Source organism: Physeter macrocephalus, chromosome 20 (genome assembly GCF_002837175.3).
Source record: "Physeter macrocephalus isolate SW-GA chromosome 20, ASM283717v5, whole genome shotgun sequence".
Lineage (NCBI taxonomy): Eukaryota > Metazoa > Chordata > Mammalia > Artiodactyla > Physeteridae > Physeter > Physeter macrocephalus.
Window position 1 is genome coordinate 68,103,930 of NC_041233.1, and position 19,229 is coordinate 68,123,158.

General features: G+C 47.7%; 2 protein-coding genes and 1 long non-coding RNA gene across 9 annotated transcripts in view; 1 reads left to right on the plus strand and 2 right to left on the minus strand.

The window, feature by feature from the left end:
- Nucleotides 1–17,414, plus strand: part of HABP2 (hyaluronan binding protein 2) — a 37,278-nt gene extending 19,864 nt beyond the window's left edge. The window contains exons 3-13 of the mRNA XM_007106960.4: nt 3,390–3,500; nt 4,963–5,070; nt 6,304–6,420; nt 7,173–7,292; nt 7,788–7,959; nt 9,164–9,261; nt 10,674–10,929; nt 11,343–11,485; nt 12,201–12,335; nt 13,686–13,831; nt 16,063–17,414. Of these exons, the coding sequence (XP_007107022.2) occupies nt 3,390–3,500; nt 4,963–5,070; nt 6,304–6,420; nt 7,173–7,292; nt 7,788–7,959; nt 9,164–9,261; nt 10,674–10,929; nt 11,343–11,485; nt 12,201–12,335; nt 13,686–13,831; nt 16,063–16,227 (1,571 nt within the window). The 3' untranslated portion in view covers nt 16,228–17,414. The remainder of the gene's footprint in view (nt 1–3,389; nt 3,501–4,962; nt 5,071–6,303; nt 6,421–7,172; nt 7,293–7,787; nt 7,960–9,163; nt 9,262–10,673; nt 10,930–11,342; nt 11,486–12,200; nt 12,336–13,685; nt 13,832–16,062) is intronic.
- LOC114484487 (uncharacterized) lies at nt 1,357–13,693 on the minus strand. Its single transcript, XR_003677441.1, has 3 exons — nt 12,504–13,693; nt 8,530–8,892; nt 1,357–5,137 (listed from the first exon to the last, which is right to left on the minus strand). It is a non-coding gene; the product is annotated as an uncharacterized lncRNA (long non-coding RNA).
- The window catches only part of NRAP (nebulin related anchoring protein), a 69,073-nt gene continuing 66,506 nt past the window's right edge, over nt 16,663–19,229 (minus strand). For all 7 annotated transcript variants that reach the window (XM_028481089.1, XM_028481088.1, XM_028481091.1 and 4 more), the window contains 2 exons: nt 17,462–17,593; nt 16,663–16,915 (listed from right to left, as the gene is read on the minus strand). In XM_028481089.1, the coding sequence (XP_028336890.1) occupies nt 16,811–16,915; nt 17,462–17,593 (237 nt within the window). In that variant the 3' untranslated portion in view covers nt 16,663–16,810. The remainder of the gene's footprint in view (nt 16,916–17,461; nt 17,594–19,229) is intronic.

Here is a 19,229-nt window from a genome sequence, read left to right on the forward strand (position 1 = left end):
ACGTCCAAAACTATGTTGAATAATAGTGGCAAGAGTGGACATCCTTGTCTTGTTCCTGATCTTAGAGGAAATGCTTTCAGTTTTTCCCCATTGAGAATAATGTTGGCTGTGGGTTTGTCATATATGGGCTTTATTATGTTGGTTTGCTAGTATTTTGTTGAGGATTTTTGCATCTTTATTCATCAGTGATATCGGTCTGTAATTTTCTTTTTTTGTAATATCTTTGTCTGGTTTTGGTATCAGGCTGATGGTGACCTCATAGAATGAGTTTGGGAGCGTTCCTTCCTCTGCAATTTTTGGGAAGAGTTTGAGAAGGATGGGTGTTAGCTCTTCTCTAAATGTTTGGTAGAATTCACCTGTGAAGCCATCTGGTCCTGGACTTTTGTTTGTTGGAAGATTTTAAATCACAGTTTCAATTTCATTACTTGCAACTGGTTGGTCTGTTTGTATTTTCTATTTCTTCCTGGCTCAGTCTTGGAAGGGTATACTTTTCTAAGAATTTGTCCATTTCTCCCAGGTTGTCCATTTTATTGGCATAGAGTTGCTTGTAGTAGTCTCTTAGGATGCTTTGTATTTCTGCGGTGTCTGTTGTAACTTCTCCTTTTTCATTTCTAATTTTATTGATTTGTGACTCCATCTTTTGGTGGGAGGAGGTGCAAAGGCACATTGCAATAAGCATGGCCACAGGGAGAGGTGAAGAATCAGGTCCCTTTTATTTCATCAGATTGGCTCATACCACACCAGAGTGCCATTGTGGAACTTGAGGCTATCAGCTAGACTTGGCCACATCCAGCTCCCCTGCCTCTTCACTACCCTTTCATCTCCTTCCTTGGCTGGCTTTCTTCCCCCATCCACCCCGGATTCGAGGCTCCTTTGACTGGAGGCCACATCCCACTCTTTTTTGTATAATTTTCCATTGTTCCCAAAGCCTTCCTGCACCTGGCATAATACTTGTCCCACCGTAGGTGCACAATACATGTTTCTTACATAGGCAATGGGATGAAGTACCAATAGAATAGAAAAGACAAAATAAGCTTTAAGTTTGGAGGTAGAGAAACCCTCCCAGGTGACTCTTCTAAAAAGCATTTTCAAAACATGTTGCAACCCACCCCAAATGTCAAGGATCTTGGTGCCTTCCCTTTGCACAGTCTTCCAACTGGATGGCTTCTATCTGGGGCCACTGAGCCTCTGCTGCTTCTATCCCACCTCAACCAAGGGCCCTGGACCCTGGAGAATAGCAGGGACTTAATGCCTCACTTAGCAGGAATGTAACTCAAAGTCTATGTGTTTTATTTCCTCCTTAGCTTCACTGAGAGGTGAACAGACCTAAATAGGGCTGGATTCAAATCAAAACCCTCCAACAGACATTTCATCCATCCTCTGTCACCTGGAAAAATCATACCACTCCATCTTTATGAAAAACCTTCCCTCATTTCCAAATATCTGCAAAAGAAATGATTCTTAATGGTCTAACCAAGATTATCCAGTCTGACCCTCGACTTGTGGGAGTGACGGGAGAAATTACAGGAGCAATTCGAAGGCGCTTATCTATAAACACCTGTTGGAAAAACAAAAATCAATTCTCCAAAGAAAAAAGAAAGAAAGAAATGGGGCAATCATCTCATTACCAAACTCATTGTCTCTTCCAAATGTCAGTTTGAAATCTTTCATGTCAAACTCAGAAAAACATTTTTTTTCCCCCTTACTTTCTCACCCTTTCTCTGCTTTATCATGCTAGATGGAAAGAAACTTTATTTGCTCCAGGAGGACAATGGCCTTATCTTCAACCTAGATCCTCTTGCCTGGAAAGGTGGCCTCCTCTGAGAGCATTTTCATAGTGGGGAAAAGCAGCTCGGGAGAAATAATGAGGAAGCAAAGGGAGTCTTGACTTGACACTGTGATAAATGAGGTGAAACTTTGGCAAGGAACCAGAGTTGGCGTATTCAAAAAGGAAATAAAAAGATAGTTCCATTTTAATGGGAAATATAAAACAGCCATTGTGCAAAAGTCGATTTTTCAAAAGCCAAAGATATAAAGACTATAAGGGAATAACTGAGAGACGAATAAGATAATGTGGTTGATAATCGGGCTTAGGTAAAGTGCCATCCTCCCGGCCATCGCTGGCTCCGTGGGAGTGCCTTTTCAAGTCGGCTATCTGCATTTGCTCCTGCCTCATTATCATATGCATCTCTGGACAGCTTCCTTACAGCTTCGACTTGCTGACTTGCCATACTCCTGCCAGCTGGAGAGAGCAAAGTGAACCCAACTTTCTTCAAATCCCAAACTCCTCTCCATCAGCCACAGAGCTATCAGCATCTTCCAAGGCCCCAGACAACAAAGAGCTTGAGTCCAGGCTTACACACACCTGCTCTTCCTGATGGACTGGTCTAGTGTAAGGTTTACAACCATGGGCAACTCCATATACTGCCCTTTCTTTCAGTAGGCAAGATCCGTGAAACTTCTCAAGGCTGTCCTTGGACAATTCCTAAATAGCAGGCTGGATATGCAATGGGAATGATAGGACCCCTTTCCCAAGGGTAACTGTGAATTATCTGAGGCAGTATGAGAGGCCTGCTGAAGCAGTTGAGAGAGTGCAGTTTAAGGGATATATGGAGATAAACTGCCTTAGTTCATATGCTGTCATTTATTAGCTATGTGACCTTGGACAAGTTACTTAACCTCTTTTAGCCTCAGGTTTCTAAGCTTAAAGTAGAGATAATAATACATCTAGATTTTTATGAGAATGGAATGGGGTGGTTCATGTAAAATGCTTAGTCCAGAGCCTGGTACATAGTAAAGACTCAGTAAATATTAACAGTTACGATGATTCTATATAAATAACTCGGGAGTAGTTTGATGCTGAAGCTGAAAGAAGAGTGACAAGTTTCTTTGACTTTATTCAGCTAAGGTGACTGATAAAGTCCCGCTGAGAAATTTCATTCACAGAACCACCCAACAAGGCACTCAAGTGCCACTGGATCTGACCCTGGGCAGATCTCAAACAGGACCTTGGAGACTTCCTGCGCCCCAGTCATCTTCCTGCTCTTTACAGGTGAGAAAACTGAGGCACGGAGAATACAATTGGCTTGTCCAAGGTCACGGTTAGTGAAAAGCCAGAACTTGTCGTCTTCTCCCCATTTCCAATCACGTGCTCTTGACCTGGCCAAATGCCAGTGCTGGCTCACTGGGTCATAACAGCCCCCTCAAATGAAAACTCATGGTGCCTGACCCCTTCTATCTGCCCCGTCAGTGTCAGGAGCTGGAAAGACACATGAACCCTCCTTCAGGACCTAGAAATCTTTGGGAAAGGGGGTTTTCAGTGAAATAAAATGGTGACTTCTTTAGGTCTTATGATTAGGGTTTCTTCTGTCCTGTTCCCACATCTGTAGATTGGACTCTCGACCACTATGAGTACAGCCAAGAGTATTATGACCAGGAAGAGAACGCCAGCAGTGCTCTTGTCCATCCCGAGAACCCTGACTGGTACTACGCAGAGGACGGTAGGTACCAAAGCTGTTTGGGGGGCCTTCCTGGGAGGAGAGCAGCACATCTGGAGGGGAGTTTATGTGTGACCCCATGCAAGGGCTCTCTCTTCTCTTCCTCTCTGACCAGCATCATAAAATAGGTATTAAAAAATTATTTAGACTGGCTTTTTTTCAGTTAGAATTACATACTATGAATACTGGGGAGGTTCTTAGAGACCGTCTCTCCCACTTTCAAATGACAGGTGAAGCAAGTGAGGCCAAGAGGGGAGCTGACTTAGCCAAGGTCACGCAGCAAGTTAGGGCATCATCATCCAGCTCTCCCGACACTGTGGGTTAGAGTCATGTTCAAAACATCCCCAGAGCTTTCATGACAGGTAGTCCTAATTATGCAGAAGAGTCTGTCTTAGCATTAGGCATCAAACTGCAGCATTCACAAATTTGGCATTGTGCTGTGCTGTGGTTTTTTTTTTTTTCCTCTCTCTTCACTCTTCAGAAGATTTGCACAGTTGTTGTGTGTGTGTGTGTGTGTGTGTGTGTGGTGTGTGTGTGTGCACGCACACTCACACATGTGTGCTTCGGCCACGTGTGGTTTTGTTTTTGTGGCTTCTTGAGACAGAAAGGAAAATGAGAAGCTGGGCCTAAGCAAAGCCATGTGACTAAATCAGTAGAAGTAATGGAAAGCACTTAACAGCTGGAATAAAAGCTGTGTAACTGCGAAGTGGCCTGGAAGGCAGGGCCAAGATACGGGGCATCAGGGGAACATCAGAAGGGACCATCAAAACAAGAGCCAGAGGCCCAGGGATCCTAGTTCCTGAACCAAAGAACAATGTGTGTGAACAGAAGGATAAAGAATTCCCCAAGGGAAGATCCATTCAGACAACCATGAAAAGCCAAAGGCACAGATGAAATATGACAAAATCTAACTGAACAAGTAGTTGAAGAAAGATGAAGGCCACTGGGTCATTTCCTCCTTGCCGTCAATTCTTCTGTCCCCCTCTTGCCTTTGGTCTTCTTTCCTGATGTTCAGAAAGCTTGTGTTTCATTAGGGGTGGGATTTCGTTCCCCACTCCTGACCTCCACCCCTGGGCACTGGAAGTAGGGGAGGTCTTCAGGCTTGTGAAATGCCTTCGGCATCAGAGACAGACCCCGTGGCACTCCCAGCGAGACTGGGAGGAGAGAGATACTGATGACGGAAAAGAGGAGTTACTCAGCGAGAAAGGCCCCATCCAAAGCCAGGCTGAGGGAGACAGTCACGATTCCTTCTTGCCTCTCCTCTTACTAACCTGAATCCCTCCCTCTGGTCTTGTGATGGCAGTGTTCCTGGCTCTGGAAGGTCAATGCATGTTTCCCCCTTTCCCCAATCCCTGGCTGGGAAGTTCCTCTCTCATTTGGGGCAGGAGATGGAAATTCAATGAGCAGACAGGGGGCTTCTTGCCTGCTGTTCATTGCAACCTTGACTTCCGCCCACGTGTTTTAGATCCATGCCTGTCCAACCCCTGTGCACATGGTGGAGACTGCCTCATCAGCGGGGCCACATTCACCTGCAGCTGTCCAGCCCCTTTCTCTGGAAACAGGTGTCAGAATGGTGAGTGGACCTTCACTGGATCCAATCTTCCCTCCATGTTGAACGAGAGGCAGTTTCTCCTCCAATTCTAGGGGGTAAAGAAGGGTTCAGTAATCCCGTGAAAAGGCTGACCATCGCACGTATTATATTGCGCATAAGAGATTCCTCAGCATGGTCACAGGTAGCATCTCACTGAGTCCTCACCCTTACATGTTAGATAGGACTAGTATGTCCATTCCACAGATGAGAACATTGAGGGTAAGAGGAGATAATAGCTGGGTTCTGACCAAGATGTGTTCTAAACTCAGGACTTGTTGTTGTGGTTGTTTAGAGTGTTTAGACCAACTTCCACAGAGAAATGTGGTTCTCATATACAAGAGCAGGAAGGCTCTCAGGGCACATAAGGCTCAACCCTGTTAGAGAAAGGGAGCCCAGAGTGTACAAGGGACTTGCTCGTGGTCACAGAGCTAATTAAGAGAAGAGCAGAAATTAGAGACCTGGTGCCTGACTCCCAGCCCCATGCTCTCTCTTCCTGCCATCCTCACTCGTGGAGACTCTGATAAAAGGTGTGTCCACTTTTAGTGACCCCTTGTGGGCATAACATGAGGCTATGTGATAAGGTATCGGGAACAGAATTCTTACTGGCTAATTGCACCCCTAGAGAGAACCTGGATTCTGTCGCATCTAGCAACCATCTAAGTGGGGTGGGGGAGGAAGTGAGGGTTTTATGGTTGACTTGTTTTCTCCGTGCCCTCTTCAGTTACTCCTACCATTTTCAATCCTACAAAGTCTTCCAACAAATTTTTCAGGATGGTTTGGGATATCAGGCACAAACACAGTTACTGGGTTTATCCCTCAACTTCTTGGAAGAATGACAAAATTGTAAATGGAATATAAAATCAGCTATACAATGGAGAAACTCAAATTGCAGCTCTACTTTTTTGAAGGTGTAAAAATTATCAAGGTGTTTATAAAAATAGCATAATAAAGACTATGAGCCCTAGACACTCATAAGGAACTGGGAAGCAATCATCCATGACCCAAGGATAAGAGAGAAACCTTGTCTAGGAGGGGAGCATGATGTTTCAGAACCATGGACAGGGGGCACACGCTCTATCAGTCACCAACACCACCTCTCCCCACGCCCCCGCACTCCCCTCCCAAACACTGTACTGTACAGGTACCTCTCAAAGTAAAACGTGCCCCAAATAATGTCCTGTACTTTGTCCCTACTTCTCTATTGATCTCCTACAGTGCAAAACAAATGCAAGAACAACCCATGTGGCCGAGGAGACTGTCTCATTACTCAGAGATCTCCTTACTACCGCTGTGCCTGTAAACACCCTTACAGGGGTGCAGACTGCTCCACAGGTAAGTGCTGGAGGCCTCTTCCATGCTAAGCTCTCTCTACCGTGGCTTGTGCCTGGGATGTCAACATCCTCCTGTGTGGAAGTCCAGATACCTCCAATGTTTTGGTGGCATTCAAGATGGCCCTTTTAACTAGGACTTTTTAAGATTCATTATCCCTGGAAAGTCCAGTGAGAACTGACTTGTCTGTGTCTCTTCCCAACAAAAAAAATCATCTTGAAACTCATTTCATCTAGGAAGTAAGCCCTGGTCTTTTCCTAGAATGGGCCATGTATATTTATTCACTGCTATGAGTCAGGCATTGTCCCAGGAGATTTACATTCTCTCTCACATTGTCCCCAAAACACTATAAGAAACAGTTTTACAGATGAAGAAATTGAAGTTCAGAGAGGTTAGCTAACTTGCTTATGGTCACACAGCTGTCAAGAGGCAGAGCTAAGTTTTGACCTAGCTCAGACTGGCCCCCAAATTCCTGCTCAGTCTATGCATTTTGTTTTTCCTTACTGAGCGACCCATCTACTTATATGCTCTTTTTTGCTGGCCTCCATCATATTGCTTCATCCATGTTTGCTTATGTTCTTAAGGTTTGTGTGTATGTTTTCTTGCATGTCAGTGGGTCTCTCTTTCCCCTTTGGTGACCCATTTTTGTGAAAGGATGGACACCAGAAAAGTGCCACCAATATCTCCTCATCAGCTCAGATGTAGCTGCAACTCCTTCTAAAGAGCCTTCCTGGACCCACTTCCTGTGTTCACAGTGGTTCCTGCATGCAGACCAAATCCCTGCCAAAATGGCGGCACCTGCTCCCGGCATAGGCGGAGATCCAAGTTCACCTGTACCTGTCCTGACCAGTTCAAGGGGAAGCTCTGTGAAATAGGTATGGGTCTATTCCACCACTTCATCAGAAACTCAGGGACACATGTGAGGCCTCTAGAATCCTTTATGTGTTTGCATTTTGTTGCCAGAACAGGGTTCAAGTCAATTCCCAAGCTCTGCTATTGCCTCAGCCTTCCAACCTAAGGGCGTAAGGTATGTCTGGCTCCATGTAGAGGAAGTAATAAACTGGGATATAGTGCAGGCAAGTCAAACACTCCTGGGTATCCTTAGGCCTCAGCTACCTACCACTGGTTCTTGTTCGAGCCAAAATTAAAGAACTCAGCTCTCACCCCCACCCCCATGACATTCCATGTTTTTAAGCTGGGTTGAACGTGGAGCATGCAAACCACCTTATTTCTGGGAACTCGTAGTGAAACCTCAGGGTGATCAATATTCAGGCCCAATCCTCTCACCACCTGATATAGCTGCCGAGTCCTTTCCAGGCATGGCACACCAGTTGGTCTCAGGTCTCACAACCCCAACTGCTCTCTCCAAGGTTCTGATGACTGCTATGTTGGCGATGGCTACTCTTACCGAGGGAAAGTGAGTAAGACAGTCAACCAGCACTCATGCCTTTACTGGAACTCCCACCTCCTCCTGAAGGAGAATTACAACATGTTTATGGAGGATGCTGAGGCCCATGGGATTGGAGAGCACAACTTCTGCAGGTAAAGCTTACCATCCTCCCTATGCTCCATCCTGGCCACTTGTCAATGTGAGGGTGTGTTTGTCCCTTCCCACTGCTCCTAGTTTTCCTGGGCCAGCTTCGAAATTTTGGAACGGCACACTGAAACTCATCAGCTTTCTTTCTAGGAAGATTTTCCAACTCAGGATAGGTTAGGTTATGCTGCTGTAATGAACAACCCCCAAATCCCAGTGGCTTGAATACATCAATGTTTATTTCTCATTAATGCGACGTGCGTCATGTAGGTTGGGTGTGGAGGTAGGGGGTATTCTTAGCTTCACTTAGTTACTCAAATACACAGGAAGGGCAAGGAGAGACTGGAACACGCAGCATGAGATTTTTACTACCTCAGCCGAGAAGTGACACATCATCTTAGCACACATATTTCATTGGCCAGAAATAGTCATATAGTCCCACATAACTTCAAGGGATAAATGGAACTTCAAAGGAGAAAATGGAATGTCTGGTTAGCATTATGGTCTCTGACACAAGGATGTGCAGGTTTTCCCAAATAAGAATAATGCCATTTCTATCCCTGGTGATGACTAGTTACCTTCTTGCCCGTCTTCCGGATCATTCTGTTGGCTTCCTCCCACAGCTCATTGTCTAACCAAGGCCAAGGACATGCATGGTCTGCATATAGAAACAGAGATTTTTTTTGTATGGCTTTAAACTGGTTCCATTAAGCAGGAGGATTTCCCTAGCACAAGACACGAGTTTCCTTCTACTTTCACTTACCTTGAGCTGTTCCCTCCATGGGACCGTCTTCAGGGTGACCCCCAGCAGCCTCTCTCAGAGAATTCCCACGCACAGAATTTGAAGGTTCGGGCAGAGGAGCCCTACTCTCACCATGTTTCTGTAGTTATTTCACTTTCCTGACAAAGAAGGATCTTCAACAGGGATCTCATTTATTTTCCTACAAACAATGTAATACGTCCCGTGGATCTGGCACAAAGCTCGTGAACTACTCCCTGGTTATTGAGATTCTCCTCTGGAAGTTAAGATTTGGCCCCAAAACTACAACCACCCTTATATGTCAAGGTTTGCTAACCTGTTGGAGGAATGGAATGGAATGTGGTCCCAGGGGGATGCAAGAGCTTGGTGCTCTCTTACTCAAAGGACTTTTAATGAGGTCCAGCGGGTTCACCAAGCCTTGACTCCGGCTTAGTTTGTCTTTTTTCTTTTAGAAACCCAGATGGAGACAAAAAGCCCTGGTGTTTCTTTAAAGTAAACAATGCAAAGGTGAAATGGGAGTACTGTGATGTCCCCGCCTGCTCAGCCCTAGGTAAGTCTGTGTCTGTCTGGAGGCCCGGGTAGTGGGGAGGTTGCAGAGCCATAGACAGATGTTCCTGGAACTCCCTCTCTGTCCTACCCCTGTCCTTCCACAACACCTGCTTTACCATTTGCCATCCCAGTGGCAACCCAACCGCCCAGTCCTCTGCTCCCCTCTCGGGAGGTCAAGCAGACTTGGATACCTTTGCAAACTCAGGCTTCCTGACTCCCAGTCAGTGCACTCAGCAAATATTGATCGATTGCTTGCTGGATGCCAGGCGCTATGCCAGGCCTTCAGTGTACAGTGGTGATCAAACAGTGGCTGGGTCTCCACAGCCTCTCAGGATACAGCATGGGCTGAATTCCAGCCTCACAGTCTTCCTGCCACGCCGCCTTAGCCCACCTCTCTACCCACGTCTGAAGCAATGCACCCTCCCTCTGCTCAATGGAATTACTTCCCTGGACAGTTTCATTTCTGTGCCTTTGCTCTTATGGTCACCTCTGTCTGTAATACTCTGTCCCGTACCCGCTCTTGTTCATATCCAACCATTCTTTGAGAATCAACCCAAGCAACCACTCCTCCAGGAAGTCCTCCAAGATTTACCAAGTGAAATATTATCTCTCCCTTCTTACAAACCGCATGGAATAGATTGGGCACCATCCATGCAACACTTGTTGCTCTCTCCTTTGCATGACAGTTTTGTGTGCAAATGTCTTCTCTCCCCCGCTTTCCTTCTTCTGAATATCTTCCCCTAGGCACCAAAAAAGCCTCCAAAATATATGTGTGCGTTAACAAATAGTTAAATACATACCCTGAGATGGATTTTTATATTTATACACACACTTTTTATTGAAGTATATTTGCTGTAGAATATTATGTAAGTTATAGGTGTACACTACAGTGATTCACAATTTTTAAAGGTTGAACTACGTTTATAGTTATAAAATATTGGCTATATTCCCCCATTGTACAATATATCCTTGTAGCTTATTTTATACCTAATAGTTCATACCTCTTAATCCCTACCCGTCTTGCCCCTCCCTCCTTCTGCCTCCCCACTGCTAACCACTAATTTGTTCTCTGTATCTGTGAGTCTGCTTCTTTTTTTTTGTCATATTCACTAATTTGTTGTATTTTTTAGATTCCACGTATAAGTGATAAACATTTTTATGTGTCTGTATACATGTCAAAATAAGAAGGAAAAAGCAACATCTTCATCATTAATTCTATAGACTCGCTTTGTATTAATCAATGTATTCAACAAATGCTAACTGCACACGTGCCTATCCTATATGCACCAGTATAGTCTCTTAGCTCTGGACACTAGTTAAGCTTCTGGATGCAGAGCCATGCCTCTGACAAGTTCCTTCTGAGGATCTGGAGGGAGGGTGAGAAGTGTGATTTATTTTTCTTGTGCTTCACAGATGTTGCCTACCCAGAGGGAAGCCTCACAGAGCCCCTGACCAAACTTCCCGAGTTTGACTCATGCGGGAGGACTGAGATAGCAGAGAGGAAGGTCAAGAGGATCTACGGCGGCTTTAAGAGCACAGCGGGCAAGCACCCATGGCAGGCGTCCCTGCAGACCCCGCTGCGACTGACCGTCTCCATGCCCCAGGGCCATTTCTGTGGGGGGGCACTGATCCACCCCTGCTGGGTGCTGACTGCCGCCCACTGCACCGAGTAGGTGCCTGCTGGGAGCAGAGGTTAGGGTGGCTGCACTCTCCAGGGGTGTTCTTCTCTTCCCATCTGAGCAGCATCTTGGCAACTCTGGCAGGACCTGGGGGTCGGATCTTGCTCCAAGGGCAAAAGGATGTTTCCTTACAACCAGATAGAAGAGAGCGCCCATGTGTAGAATGTAGAATGCTCACCATGTGCATTACATGTGTTATGACATGCAAGCCTCAAAACTAGCTACTTAAAGACAAGCAGGAGAGTTCTTCAGCAAGACCATGATTACAGATGAGGATGCTGAGGCGCGAGAAGGTCAGGTCATCTGTCAAGGGTCACACAGCTCACCAGGAGCAGAGCCAGGGTGTGGCTCCAGTCTCTCAAATGCCAGGGATAGCTCCTGACCATCTTACTTTCCCTTGTAGCTTAAAAGCCAAATATCTAAAAGTGGTGCTAGGGGACCAGGACCTGAAGAAGACAGAATTCCACGAGCAGAGCTTTGGGGTGGAGAAGATATTCAAGTACGGCCACTATGAAGAAAGAGACGACATTCCCTACAACGACATTGGCAAGTCTCTTCTATCGTGGCTCTCCCGTGGGTCTTGTCCTGGGTGGATTTCTCTACTGACGGAAAGCTGAGGTTTGGTTCTAGAAGGTGCTCTTGTCCTCTTGGTCCCTCATGGACCCTGTAAGGTAGAGCATTTGTTCCAGAGCTCTTTAGTTCTTAAAGGTCTGTGTTAGTGTTGCAGATAAATGTGCACAAGTTCTTAAACTGAGGGGAAGAGGTGCTAGGAACATCGCGTTGTGGAGAGAGCTCAGCCTTGAATGAACAGCTGGCTCACCTCTCTAAGCTTCAATTCCCTCTTCTGTAAAACGGGGACACTGATGTACAAGTCTCCACTTCCTATGTGCTAAGTGACGTGATATTCATGTATCCCCCTGCACATCTGGCACCTGGCAGGCAATGAGGTACTTAGTCTGTCTGCTGCTCAGTTCTGTCCCCTATTTCTCCATTCACAGACCTCTCACTCTTTCTGCTTCCTCAATATCTCTTTTTCCCCCCTTAAAGCCTGTTTTTAAAAAAAGGATTAGAAGTAATTTAAAACTCAGCCTGAAGTGTTATTACTCATCCGAATTGAAAGTTAAAAGAATGAGATGACCAAGGGAGAGTTCTTTTAGGTATCGGGAATGGGGCTTTGCTAGGTCCACCTTCCAATCAAGTTGAAGCTGATGCTTCTTGGACAGAGAGGATATCACTGCCCATTTCCCCTTTCTCTACCTAGCTTTGCTCAAGCTAAAGCCAGTGGATGGCCACTGTGCTCTGGAATCCAAATATGTGAAAACTGTATGTTTGCCTGATGGTCCCTTTCCCCCTGGGACTGAGTGTCACATCTCCGGCTGGGGTGTTACAGAAACAGGTGAGTCTGGCCATGCATTCTCCTGAGGCCCAGGTGAGTTACATCCACCAGGCAAGAAAGGGTTACACTCAACTGCCGTCCTGAACTAGATATCAGTGTTATATTCAAAATGTATAAACGAAAGAAAGAGATTGCCCCATCTCTCAAGCTCCAGTTAAATCTCATCACCTTCAAGGAGTCTTCTCTGATCTCCATATCTGTCCTTGGCCCCAACGCTTAGATCTTTGACTTTCCCCAAGCATTGATCCTGTATCCATAGAGAACTTTTTCCTTTCCTAGGTACATTGGAAAGAGGATAAATTAGAAAGAAGATGGATTTTGGAGTCAGACAGACTCGTATTAGGGTCTCGGCTTTGTCACTTGGACAGCTGAGTTTCAGTTTCCCAATAACATCCTAGGTTTGCGATCATGATAACAGGAGATGATAGAATTCTCCAGAGATATTCATTAAGTCAGCCCCTGGAGGGCAGGGGTCAGGTTTCATTCACCTTTGACTCTACTACGGTGCTTTGGTCAAGGCTGTCTACATAGTAGCATTCTATAAATTTTTGTTAAATCAAGCTATCGATTTATCTCTAGGATTTAGTCTGATCTTAAAAAGTAACCAAAGGGCTACTTTCCTTAGAGTACTGACAAGATTACATCCTCTCATGTATGAAATTCAGAAGTGTGTATCAAGTCTCTCTCAAATACTCAAAATAGATTTCTCTTCCCCCCAAATCTTGTTCTTAATAATGGAAAGCAAGAATCACGTTAAATAGGCCCATATTCATGAAGAAAGTGAACTGTAATATACAAATTTGTCAGAAGGCTTCTGGGAAAGAAGATTTCTGATAGAAACTTAGATTTAGGGTTAACCAGGAAACCTTTTCGTAGCTAACTTCACTGGAGTCCATCTAACCCTTTCAGCATCATCGTGCTGACGAGAGCAAATTGAGCAGAACAGAGGTTCTTTAGGCAAGAAGTGTCTGCTCTGGGAAGCAGGTACTCTAGGTGATCAACCAGGGCACTTCATGCGTCATGAAGGCTCTACCACATGCAGCCCTCTGCCAGGCATGGGAAATCAAAAACAGGCGGCCCAACTTCACCGTCTAGTCGGCGAGACAGAGGAGGGCATCAATGATTCTGTGCCATGTGATAAGCACAGCACTGAAGGTCTGTAGAACCATCGTGAAGGCTGAAAGCGAAGAGCCCCCAGCCCTGAAAGATGAGGCTACTCTGCCCATCTCCCGGAAAAACCCTTCCTGCCGAGCTCAGGTCTGGTGGCCCTCTTCTGGCTGCTGCTGGCTTCTGGCGGGGCAGGTTCCAGCCTGGTCTCTACAGCGGCAACCCCTTTTCTCTGCCCCTCAGGAGAAGGGTCCCACCAGCTCCTGGATGCCAAAGTCAAGCTGATCAGCAACACTGTGTGCAACTCCCGCCGACTATATGACCACACGATCGATGACAGTATGATTTGTGCAGGAAACCTCCAGAAGCCTGGGCAAGACTCCTGCCAGGTCAGAGACTCCAAATGGTACTTGAAGAAGGAGGGGCTGACAGGACCTTACACCGGGCACAGAGGGCCCTTAGGAGCCTGGGCTGGGAGGCGGGTTCAGAGACCCACCTGCCATTAAGCTAAGGGGGGACATGTCTGTCCTCTGGCAAATCTGAATCCACATCAAACCAGGATGACTCAGCATAATAACCATAGCAGTCACTTTGCCCACATTGTCCAACTTAATTCTCACAACCATCTGGTGAAGGGGATGTCATTATCACCGTTGTACAGATGCTTCGAGAAATCACCTTGGCCTATAGCACCTGGGTGGCAAGTGGCAGAGCAGGAATTTGCTCCACTGTGTTTAAATGGCCTCAGCACTGGGCAGCTTGTCTGCAAATCCCAATAAGCAGGGAACAGCCCCAAAGACCAGTGGTTGGAAGGAGAAAGATGAGACGCCAGAGAATTCACAGTAATATTGACTAACCATTAGGATTTAAATGTGTGAGTGTGTGTGTGTGAAGGGGGAGGGCGATTTAACCCTAATAAACTAATTGGCTGAGTGGCTTCTCTGTGGCCAGAGCCAATTTAGAACCTGCCTGACACCTGCCCCCATATAGGACTTTGGGGGACCAGCATAGGCACATTCAAATCTGAGCTCCTCCCCACAAAGGGACCCAACAGTGATCTCCCAGCCTTGAGCCCCTTTTGGGATGGGAAATCACGGTCACCCTCCCCAGGGTTTGTGGCTCTACTGTGACCCTCTGCCCCTTCCCAAGGAGCCACAGATATCCACCTACTCAAAGGAGGTGTGTGGGCAGATGGGATTGATTTTCCCTAAGTCCCTAGAAGACCAATAAGAAAACAGGTTGTTCAATTCCCTAGATATTTCAAGGGCTTCCCTTGTAGGCTTTAAAAGCAGATGGTCATGGGTTTGAAACCTGCTTCTATCCTTTGCTTTGTGACCTTTATCAATCACTGAATGGCTTAGTCAGCTCGGGCCTCTATAACAAATTACCTTAGACTTGGTGTCTGGCTTAAACAACAGACATTTATTTCTCACAGTCCTGGAGGCTGGAAGTCTGAAATCAGGTGCCGGCATGGGCGGGTTCTGGTGAGGACCCTCTTCCAGGTTGCAGACTGCCGACTTCTCACTGTGTCCTCACATGGTGGAGAGAGAAAGCTAGTTCTCCAGGGTCTCCTCTATAAGGGCACTAATACCATGCATGTTCTCCAGGGTCTCCTCTATAAGGGCACTAACATCATGCATGAAGCCTCCACCCTCATGACCTAATCACTTCCCCAAAGCCCCACCTCCTAATAACAACCCAGTGAGGATTAGGCTTCGGCATATGAATTTGGGGGCAGGAGGACATAAACATTCAACCCACTGCACCGAAATAATTCTCCAACCTCAGGTGTCTAATCTATAAAATGGAAATAGTGTATCCATAAAATCAGCAGATTGTGGCTAAGATTGAAAGAGACAATTCATTAAAAATCCTACCAGTCGTGGTGCGTAAGCAGCAGTGTGTGTGTGTGTGTGTGTGTGTGTGTGTGAGAGAGAGAGAGAGAGAGAGAGAGAGGATCCCCTCCACCTTAACTGGGGGTTTAATATGAACCAGGCACTGTTCTATGTGCTTTACAAACATTAGTCCTCACAAGACCCTCAGGGTGGGGCAGGGGTTCTGTTGCTATCCACGGTTTACAGTGTGAGAAACCGAGGCCCCGTTGGCCAGCAGGCGGTAAGCCTGGTTTGGAGCCCAGCAGATCTAACTCCATGGACCCTGTTAAACATCAAGGCCATGCTGCCTCTGAGCCCCATTCTCCTTGCCATGTGTGTGCCCTTGTGGGCCCTGGAAGGGCTCTATCCAAACAGGGCACCTCTCAGCCTCTGCCAGATCCCTGCCGGAATGAGAAGTTGAGGGCCCCTTGTAACACCTGTATCACTAAGAGTCATGGCGGGTCAGGAAGTAGGGCTGGGCCCGGCACTGGGCCCCGGCCCCGTGGCTTCTCTGACTCAGGAAGCCCTCACTGACTCAAGACGTTGGTTGGTATTTGTTTCTCTCCCTTCAGAGCACTGCGTCACATGAGGCACTGGAAGAGCCTTGTTGCTACTTTCCCCAGGGCCGGCCAGCAGTCTCACCCCCCCCCAGCCCCACCCCCGGCATCCCCTCACGGAGGGTGGGGCTGTCTCTGAATGTATTCCTATTCACAAGGCTGACCCCTGCGTCTTCTTCCCGTACGTAGGGTGACTCCGGAGGCCCTCTGACCTGTGAGAAGGACGGTACCTACTACGTCTATGGGATCGTGAGCTGGGGCCTGGAGTGTGGGAAGAAGCCAGGAGTCTACACCCAAGTGACCAAATTCCTGACTTGGATCAAAGCCACCATGGAAAGGGAGGATAGCTTTTGAGGTGTCTTCCGAAGCTCACAGCCCATCCTCCTTAACGCCCAGCCAAGGCGAGGCCTCACGGGCAGCCGTGGACAGCCCCTGAAGCCTCCGAGTGTCCAGGCTCTAAGCAGAGACCACTGCTGCCCAGCCTGGGGTGCCCTGGACCAGCATGGCCGCCACTTCCTCAGCCTCCCTCCTGGGAAACCCAGAAATGAGAGAATCAACCTGAAGTATACGATGTTTGCTTCCCTTCCAACAATTGTAGCTTCTAGAAAATCAGTGTTCATCGACTGCCTTCACCTCGGACATTTGCAAATGTGAGATTTCAGACGGCTTAGCGTCAGTGGGGGTCACCTTTACATCTTTATTCCTCATCCCAGACACTCAAGGCACGCAACAGGGCCACCCACTTCTAGGTATCCGAAAGAGGACCAAAATACAACATTCTCCACCCACTTTCAGAGAGTTGTTATTTTAATAAAGGAGGATCGGAGCATGGGCTGGGCTGCTGTTTTCACAGTTGGCCCCAACTGAAGCCATGTCTTTGGCGTGCAAATTTCCTCTCCAGCTTCTCTCCCAAGAACCCCAGGTGGACGCTGCCCACTCACAACGGCAGGGCCTTCCTCCTTTTGACGTGAAGAATCTCGGTGGCATCTGGGTTCACATCCCCCCTCTGATCACCTCCGGTCTCTACAGCCTCCTGCCCCCCCTGCAGAAATCAAACACACCTCCCTGAGTTAAGATGAACCTCCTGCCCTGCTCCCATGGGACAAGCTGTCTAAAATGCTCGCCTTCCCCTTCCATTTTCTCTCCTCCATCCTCCCCAAGAAGAAGGATCCTCAAGGCAAGAAAGAGAAAGAAGTAAAGCCAATCTCTCATTTAGACGTGGCATCTTCCTTCCGGACAAAGTTGGGTTCAAAACCCAGACTGTTGTAGCCAGCAAGTCCCTGACCCCTTCCATGAATGTAACGAGCAAGCAGTCAGCACAGCCTGGGCTGCCGCGGCTGCGACTGATGTAGCCCCGGCATGTTTGTCTCCAAAGAACTAATGGCTGTGACTTCAGAGAAAACCCTGCAGGAAGTTTAACCCGGGTGTCATCCTCCTGGTCACCTCAGACCCATGAAATTAGGCGCCTTGCGTAAGCTGCATTTCACGTGTCTTTAGAGCCAGCTGACCTTTGGCCAAAAATAATGTTTGAAAAGAAACAATGAGTTTGCCTTTCCCCCATGGCCTTGCAAGCCAGCCCGCTACTCACGTAAGCTCCCCGGAGACCCAGGCCCCTGGCGTTGGCCAGCTCTGCAGCCCGCCGAGCCATTTCCACTTTGTAGGAGCCAGGAGGTGTCCAGCCAATACCTCTGGTCAGGTTCAAGTCTGATTTGTACTTAACCTTGGGGGAAGGAGGGAGGCAAGAGGAATAGGTCAGCAGGGTTTTGGGGGGAGGCTTAAAAAGCCTGCCCTGGAGAATATGCTATCAGTGAAGCCAGGTCAAGGGAGCCAATTCAGCTTAAGCAGGAGCTCCCTGGCATTGAGGACCCTATGTGCTGGGAGCTGGGCCAGCATAACGCTGTCCTCTGCATCTTTCCATTCAAGTGATGGGGCTGTAATGGGGGTGGAGGGTCAGAGACCTGGTTCAAGGCCAAGCTCCCATCCTGACTTGCTCTGTGGCCTTACGGAAGTCATGTCCCTTTTTTTGGGCTTCAGTTGCCTCCCAGAGAAAGGTCACGGTCCAGGCGACTACTAAGATCCCTTGGAAAGAGTATGGCACAGCAATCAAGAGCTTGTGCTCTCACATCAAACCAAATGGGGCTCAGATCCCAGGCCTGCCACTTATTTGCCATGTGATCTTGAGTTTGTTACTTCCCCTCTCTAAGCCTCAGGTTCCCCATCTGTAAAATGGGGCAGTGATGGGCTTCTTGTGAGAGCTAAGTGGCACGACGCTCAGGAAGCATTCGGCACAGAGCCTGGCCCACAGGAAGGACTCAGTACGTTGCAATTCTTGTCATTTCTTCTGGCACTATTGAGTTAGGTCTCCTGGGTTCTATCTCAGCCCAGGTCCTCCCTGAAGGTGACATGGGACGTGGGATTCTGGCCATCTCTTATGAAGAGGCCCCAGAGGCCGGGCCTCGGCCAGGGAGTGAGGGCAGCCCACATCGCTCTGCAGCTGGTGGGCCTTCTGGGCAGGCTTCAGGCCCAGCTGCTCTGGGTCGCAGGTGGGCTAGGGCAGGGGCTGCCTGTAGCACACACTGCTGGCCAGCTGCTGGCTCCTCTTGGCTTGGAGGAAGCCGGGCTGGTCTGAGCGGCTGTGGACCTGGGACCGACCCTTAGCAACGTCCTTTCTGTGCTCATTGTCACTCTGGAGTTTGCTGACACTGAGGAAATGCTTCATCCCCGGGTCGTCGCGGATGCTGCAGTACCCAGTCTGCAGGAAGGCCTCTCTGTACCAGAACTGCAAGTCAGAGACGCAGAGGGGGGTCATGGGCGCCCACCTCCCTTCTAGGACCAGTCCTCAGCATCTCAGCAGGAAGTTCAACAGTGGGTTAAGGGCACAGCTTTGGATTCAAGTAGACCTGGGATCTGGATCTCCCTCTGTTGCCTATTAGCTGTGTGGCCTTGGGTCAGTTACTGAGTCTCTCTGGTTTCTTGGTTTCCCTACCTGATAAAATGGGAGAATGAACCTCCACCCCATGGGACATTGAGAGGATTCAGTGGGGGCTGAGCTTCATGTCTGGCACAGGCTCATGCCCACCGAGTGTCGGCCGCTGGTATTATTGCTGCTGTAATAGTTAATAATCCAACAGCAAGAAAAATGTGTCCATTCTCTCAGTAGCCACTCATCCTCTGATTCTTTCCAGCTTTCAGGGACCCAGTCCAGTGCTCCTCAAACCATCTATAGTGAAGGACAGGATTCATTTTGTTTTGCTTTTTAAAATTTCCAATCTGTCGAAGTCCAATATGTGGTCCTCCTGCCTGTGATTAGTATGTAGTGGTACCAGGTACATTTGATAACACATAAAAACTGGCCT